The sequence below is a fragment of the Gregarina niphandrodes genome (assembly GCF_000223845.1).
Source record: "Gregarina niphandrodes unplaced genomic scaffold scaffold00006, whole genome shotgun sequence".
In the NCBI taxonomy this organism is placed as follows: domain Eukaryota; phylum Apicomplexa; class Conoidasida; order Eugregarinorida; family Gregarinidae; genus Gregarina; species Gregarina niphandrodes.
The window spans coordinates 61,133-68,382 of NW_011645777.1; the positions used below are offsets into that span (position 1 = coordinate 61,133).

General features: G+C 55.1%; 3 protein-coding genes across 3 annotated transcripts; all 3 read right to left on the minus strand.

Moving 5' to 3' along the window:
• Window positions 1–717: 717 nt before the first annotated feature.
• GNI_042180 (hypothetical protein) lies at window positions 718–1,758 on the minus strand (the record flags this gene model as incomplete). The annotated part of the gene is made up of 1 exon (XM_011131201.1): window positions 718–1,758. One exon carries the CDS (start codon window positions 1,756–1,758, stop codon window positions 718–720), a length of 1,041 nt encoding a protein of 346 aa, XP_011129503.1.
• Window positions 1,759–2,910: 1,152 nt separating this feature from the next.
• Window positions 2,911–5,862, minus strand: GNI_042190 (lectin C-type domain protein; the record flags this gene model as incomplete). The annotated part of the gene is made up of 1 exon (XM_011131202.1): window positions 2,911–5,862. The coding sequence occupies one exon, from the start codon at window positions 5,860–5,862 to the stop codon at window positions 2,911–2,913; it is 2,952 nt and encodes a 983-aa protein (XP_011129504.1).
• Window positions 5,863–6,316: 454 nt separating this feature from the next.
• On the minus strand, window positions 6,317–7,120 carry GNI_042200 (zinc finger, C3HC4 type (ring finger) protein; the record flags this gene model as incomplete). Its single annotated transcript, XM_011131203.1, has 1 exon — window positions 6,317–7,120. The coding sequence occupies one exon, from the start codon at window positions 7,118–7,120 to the stop codon at window positions 6,317–6,319; it is 804 nt and encodes a 267-aa protein (XP_011129505.1).
• Between the last annotated feature and the right edge of the window lie 130 nt (window positions 7,121–7,250).

The window sequence follows — 7,250 nt, forward strand, 5'->3', positions numbered from 1 at the left end:
AGCAAGTTAGCCACGAAGAACTCAGAACTTGAAGTGAGCATGAAGAAACAAGCCCAAAAATGGCTGACTGCATAAGCGACGAGTGACAAGAACCCAATAAGATTACCCAAGTGGCTACAGTTTGCGTAACTATTCTGTGAGTGGTGCGCAAATGAGTACGGCTGGCTGTACGAAGTGTACGGCTTGGCGTTAACGGCTTGATTAAAGTGTGTGCTACGCGTGTGCATACCGGTCGATTCCGTCAATTGAATGAGCGCAGTGGAATACTTCAAGACAGAGCCTATTAACTTCAGGACCGAGAAGATATTCATAGGAAACGTGCCTCCAAGCGCAACCCGAATCGAGCTGCTGAAACATTTTTCAGCATATGGCAGAGTTGTCGTAAGTCATTATGTCAACTATATTTATTTGTTGATGATTAATTGAGTCGAGCGAACCTACAGACCACCAGGTGCACAACACCAGGGTGGTCAGAGTGGGTTGGTATATCTGCGGCAGCCCATATATCTTTTGTAGGACTGCGTGATTATGACGAGACATGACGGGTCAGGTCGAGGCTTCGGTTTCTGCGAATTCGCCGACGCGGACAGTGTGGACTCGGTTATGCAGCAGTGGAACCTGCATTACTTGAGTGACCAATGGGTAGAAGTCAAGCGGGCCAGCCCTGAGAATGCTCTTAGAAAATTCAAGAGCAACAACACTCCCCACAACAGCCGCTCAAGACGTAGCTAAGCTGGCTGGCTGGCCATGATTAATTTTTTCAACTTCTTCGTCAATTGTACTATCAAGCCCCTCGAAATATTTCGAAATACTTCTGCAAATAGAACAATGCCCAACATTCTTGCTGGACAAATCTGTTGTGAGCCACAACCTATTATCCACTGAAGCAAACAGACGACAACAGATACCACATGGCCGTTTAGCGTCACTGCCATTCCCAGGTACAACGATGCGCTCTTCCGCCTCTAATTTTTTAAGGACGGCTCTAACGTTTAGCAGAGCCGCTGGCATTTCGCTCGGGATGGCCTTCATGAACTCATTGCAACAACCCTCCAATGTCATTGTACCGCTTAGTGCATCAACCATTCTAGCCTCCGCTTCGATAGTCTCTACCTTCGCTTCTGCCTTCGCTTCTGCTTTCGCTTCTGCGCTTCCCGATAAGGACACCAGCAGTCGACCAACACCATCTTGGTCCACTAATTCAAGCGGTCGTACCACCCTGATGTCTTCATAGATGTCTTTCCGCTCCAAGGAGCCCAGAAATATTCGTTCGAACACGTGTGCGGCAATGTCCCGATTCGTCTCAAACCGGATGACAGTGTTGCACCCTAGTTTTTTGCAGCTCTTGTATAGTAGGCCAGAGCGGAGGCATGATAGAAACCGTTGTCGCTTATCTAAGCTGACGGGGACCACTTTTTTTTTGGTAATTTGTTGTATCCATGCATCCATATCCAGATGCTGCACTCCCATGTCTTCGATTCTCGAGCGTAAAGCCGTAGGGGCTATAATTGCGACTATCTCTATATCGACACCCCGTAGAGGCAGACATGTTTTCCTGAAGTGATCCCAGATAAGCAATTGGTCTGCTGCCGCTAATGTCAGTGCCGCCGAACATGGAACCCGGGTGGCCGGCATTCCAAACAAAGTTCCGGGCTCTTGAGTGCCTGCTGTGATATCAATTAAGCACCGCCGCGCCTGACTTTTCCTCAAAATTGTCTTGAAAGTAGTTTCGATCTTATGTAGGTCTGCTGCTTCCATAATTAGTTGAAGGAAAATCGAGGAGCGGGGGTAACGACTCTGGGAGGGGGTGGGGCGGGTTAGGTTAGAGGTGGGAATATCAGGGGTGAGGACAAGAGGTGGCGGTGGCGCAAACAGGTGGCATCAAAGTCCGGAGGGAGAAGAAGTAGGCAGCATTCTAAAACCAGGACACGCGCATGAGGCAGACTGACAGTCTGATACAGCGGCGAGAAGTCCCTGTCGCATTCACAAATACCGATGGATTGATACGAGCAAAAACTAAAACGGAGCGACTCCACCCTGTTAGTGACATCCACCGCCCCCGTTATCCATGCGGCATTAATGCCAACCGACATTACGGCCTGCCTGCGCGTCAACAATCGCAACCGCCACAGGCGACCTTCTAGTGATACCTCTCTCTTGAGGTGATACCCCCTCCCCAGTGAAGTCACCTAAGAGGGGATAGCCCGGGAAGTAGGATAGCCCGGGAAGTAGGATATACCGGGTGCGATACGCTCATCGAGTAGTACGCTGCGGATGACGAGCTGCCCGCAGATTATGTGCGCTCGCTAAAATTTATCATGGTCTAATGCCCGCCATAATCCATCCATGCTCAGGCTGCGTCGTCCAGCTGCGTCGTCCAGCTGCGTCCACAACGCGACTTGATCTCAGGCGCGCTTCAAGTATCGGGGGTAGAGTACTTATGGTCAAGTTTCGGAGGGCTCGTCCTCGAATGCGGTTTCGACTCCGGCCATGATTCCCTCTGCGATTTCTTTCATATACAACTGCACCTGACTCCAGTCTAGTTTCTGCGGCCATTCCATCTTATAAAACATATCCCTCCATGTTTCTCCTGCGCTACTCTGACCTTTGTCCGTGGCCTTGCTCATTGCGTGCACTCACTGTTGTCTTTACCACTGTTCCGTACAGTCAGTTCCGTACAGTCAGTTCCGTACAGTCAGTTCCGTACAGTCAGTTCCTGTTAAAAAATATTTCGCGAGAATATTTCACTCAGGTGCATCCCCCTACCAAGGCAAACCGCCCCCATTATCGTCATACCCTAACAGCAGGTTATGGTGCGCACCATAACCTTGCACACATCTCACCGTAACTGCGCACACACCCACATACAATACGCACACCCTCAACCTTCGGCTCCCAGGCGGGCTTCACCTAATCACGAACCACTAAGTCGCTCTCCCTAATGTCGGCCGCCACTGCCTCTTGGTAGCGACGCACGTATGTGGTCCAAAGACCGGCACCCAAAACACTCAACGCAAAGAGACCTCCGTACGCCAAAGTCATCGCTCGCGGATCTTCCAGGAAACCCCCGGAATGGGATTCGCCCGCTTTCCCGTTGGCCTCAACTCTCCCGTTGGCCTCCACTCTCCCGTTGGCCTCCACTCTCCCGTTGGCCTCCACTCTCCCCAAGTCATCCACTCGCCCCCCTGGCAAAGACGACGGGTCCTCTGCATCGGCAGCTGCGGCCTCCGGTGGCGCGGTGGTTGTGGTCGTTACCTCATCGTCCGAACTTCCGCGCGGGATCGTCATCGGCTGCCGCACGGTCCTTATTGACCGCTCCACGCCCTTCTCAATTCCCTTCAGCAAGTCGCCTACTCCTAGCGCGGCTGCAGCGGGCGCGGCAGTCGTGGTCGTTGAGTCGCTCTTGAGGTACCGGTCCAACGCCGATTCCCCGATCTCCTCCACAATCGGCAATAGCACGTCTTCGGCGATCTCCTCGACCAAGTCCAGCGGTAAGTTAGCGGCCCCGGCCGGTAAGTTAGCGTCTGCGGTCAGTAAGTTAGCCGCCGCCGCAGCGGGGGCAGCAGTCGTGGTCGTTGAGCCGTTCTTGAGGTACCGGTCCAACGCCGATTCCCCCATCTCCTCCACAACCGGCAATAGCACGTCTTCGGCGACCTCCTCGACCAAGTCCAGCGGTAAGTTAGCGGCCCCGACCGGTAAGTAAGCGGCTGCCGGAGGCGCGGGCGTGGTCGTTGTGGTCGAGACCGGACCCGCAATGACCTCGGCAATGGGCAGCAGGATTTCTTCCGCCACGCGATCGAGCAAGTCCAAACCGGGCCCCATGCCGCTCACGACCTGGTCGCCTTCTTCGATAGACGGCAAGTCCTGGAGATCGGCACTAGCGACGGCGGCCGTCTGTCCCTGAGGCACTGGCGAAGGCGCCGCCGGAGTAGGGCTACTGGGCTCGTTCGGCTTGCTTGAAGGCACCTGGCTTAGGGGTGGCTTGTCGCCCGGCTTCGTGCCTTCAGAACCGGGGTTCAGACCAACGGCCTTTTCGGCCAGGGAAGGCAGAGCCTCCTCCAGGGCGACACTCCCGACAGCTGTTTGTTCTGGGGGCACTGGCGAAGGCGCCTCCCGAGGGGAGTTACCAGGCTTGCTTGACGGCGGCTTGTCGCCCGGCTTCGTGCCTTCAGAACCGGGGTTTAGACCAATCGCCTTCTCAATGACGGAGGGCAGCCAGGGCCCGAAGGTATCCTCGATCCAAGACGAACTCTCCGCCCTCTCCTCATCCAACCCCTCGCCCTCCAGTGCTTGTCGCTCCACCCAATCTCCTGCCTGCCAATCACCTGCCAGTGCCAGCGACTGACCGCTCAGTTCGTTGTCCACTTCGAAATCGCGGGTTTCCGCGAAGTCCGCGGGGTCAACATTGACCAATGAAGACCACGCAGATTCGCTGCCCCCAGCAAAGCTCTGTCCCCCTATCTCCTGCCAGTCTGCATCGAGGCCAATGTCTTCTAAGTCAGCCGCTACTGCCGTTTCTGTAGGTGCGGGTTGGAGTTGTTCGCCGAGGAGGTAGTTATCGGCGTTCTGCTTGTAGACTTGGACGAGTTCGTCGTCGACCCTGCGCATGAGTCCCCGGCCGAGTGCGACATCGGCGTCTTCTTCCCAGAGGTCGCGGCCGCGCGCGTGTGCAAAGTTCTGAAGACGATCGGGCGCGTGATGCGCGAGGGCCATGGCGGCAGTGTCGTTACCGGGGAGAGGTGCGGTACCTGGTGGTCGGGCCGCAGCCTCCACCAGGGCCGGTGCCACCAGGGCCGTGAGAGAATCGCCTTCAGGATGGCGTCCCGCGATTCGTTTTTCAGTGTAGACTTTGGTGTGCACCTTGGCTGCCGGAGGGACAAGTGTAGACGCCGGGCCTTCGCCTTTACCCGCACCCGCCGCGACGCCAGCTGAGACGCCGGCGTTAAGACCTGCGGCGGCGTAGTAACTACCGCCCTCAGCCGGGTCTCCTGCTCCCTGACCAGGCGCTACACTTACGCCAGGCATGCCGGCCACAATGGGGAACGCTTGGCTGGAATCGTGGCCCGGGGGGAGGGATGCATGTCCCGCAGATGGGGCATGTCCCGCAGATGGGGCATGTCCCGCAGATGGGGTATGTCCCGCAGATGGGGCATGTCCCGCAGATGGGGCATGTCCCGGAGATGGGGCATGTCCCGCAGATGGGGCGTATCCCGCAGATGGGGCGTGGCCTGGAGGCTCTTCGGTGGGTTTGTCTCTCCAGGTCGCCGCGTTATTTGGTTTCTTGAACACAGGGTCGTTGGGTGCCGGGTCGAGGCCGAGACTGCGCCAGTCGTGCCGGGCCATGGCGACGGCGAAGGAGGGGTCTGCCAGGCTCCAGTGAGTACTGCAGATGAAGCACTTTAATTTTGAGTTGTTGCAGACGCGATCTTGGAGGCCACTGGGGCCGATCGCGCCGCACTTGTCCACGACCGAAGCACGTTTTTTCTGCCTCAGGTTCTCCATTTCGTATTCTCGGTCATCCATCCAGAACCACTCAGACTGGGGTAGCTTTCTCAACCCGATCCAACATGGACCAAGGCGTCCACTGTCGTTCGTGAGAAAGTTTAATTTCGATCGAACTAATGGCTCATCTTGGGCGTCATGGAACGTTACCAACGACGTACTCATCTGCATGCACAGATCCTCAGCCTCACTCCACGTACCACGCTCCGGATCCGCATCCTCATTCGAAGCCGCCGCACCCACACGAACATCTCGGAAACGAAAGATAGCATAACATCGATTCTCGTCCCCGTTCTTCACCCAACCAGCAGGGCATTGACCTAAAACGAATGGAACAAATAACCACTTGACCCAAGACATGTATGTATGTTTTTCTACAAACACACGCGTGCGGCAAGAACACGCGTGCGGCAAGAACACGCGTGCGGCAAGAACACGCGCGCGAAATATTGCGTATGCCCGCGGAACTCAATCTGTTCAGGCCATTAGAATTAATAGTCTAATCACTAAAATGACCAGAGGATCCACCGTCGAGGTTCAGAGATCCGTCGAGGTTCAGAGATCCGCCGGCAGCGTCCTCCTTCCCTGCTGGGTTTCCACTAAACCCTCTATGCGTCTCTTTTCCACTGAATGGTCACGGCTTCTACATGGTCTCGTCCATAGTCCCTTTCTCCCGTCCATAGTCCCTTTCTCCCGTCCATAGTCCCTTTCTCCGCTATGTGTTGCCCGGGTGGAGAGGTCCGCGGTACACTGCGGTAATCCAAGGTTGTGGTCCAACATTGTGCTCCGGACATGTAGTAGTCTAACCCTATCATTACAGTTCCAAGTTCTTCGCAGGTGTCTCCCTGTCTACTAACAAGAACTGGGCCACAGGGCCCCTACAGACGGGGCATTTTTCTTCGATGCGTTGGGAGCACTCGGAACAGAGACACAAGTGTCTGCAGGGTAAGACGGTGATGGTAGCTTGCAGATCCTGGCAGATGAGACATAGACCACTGGATCTTTCGTCATCAGCAAGGCTGAAGATCTTTTGTATAGTAAAGAACTGGCCGTTGCAGCGCATTTTGCATTGCCAGGTGTCTATCTTGCCGGCGCTATTGAGCTGGAGTATGTACCACTGAACCCATGTGTTACTTCGTGGCTCCCGACATGAATTATGTCTGACTAGAGTGCCAGAGCCCGACTGCTCCTGCTGCTGCTCATTCGGTAGGATGCAAATGCAAATTGTACGCTGCACAGCTCTATGCAATTGAATAAGAAGCTTTTGCTTCTGACCTACCTTGCAATATCCATCACCCACACAGCGCCACATGCCTCCCGAGTCCGGGGATGCTCCCGTGTCCGGGGATGCTCCCGTGTGCGGGGATGCTCCCGTGTCTTCAACACATCCAAAGTCACGATGTTGTGTCTCGTATATGAATAGCATTGGATCGGGAAGCTGCGTTGCCTCGACCGACTCCCAGTTGATTCGTGGGACTTGACTTCCAGTTGTCAGAGTGTAAACCAGACACAGACAATCCGAGGTGGATGTGTAGCCGAACAGTAGTGATGCTCCTTCTACCTTAGTTTCATGGGCGTCAATCACAAACGGGTTCCGAACAGTCGTTACGGCCTCCATCGTCGATTTACCGGAGCAAGAACCTGAACGACTGAGTGCTTCGCTCCAACTAACAATACGTTGCTGCCCCCCACTGGCATCTGCACCAGCAGGCAAACTATCTTCCGGCTCAGCTAACAGGTTCCCCATG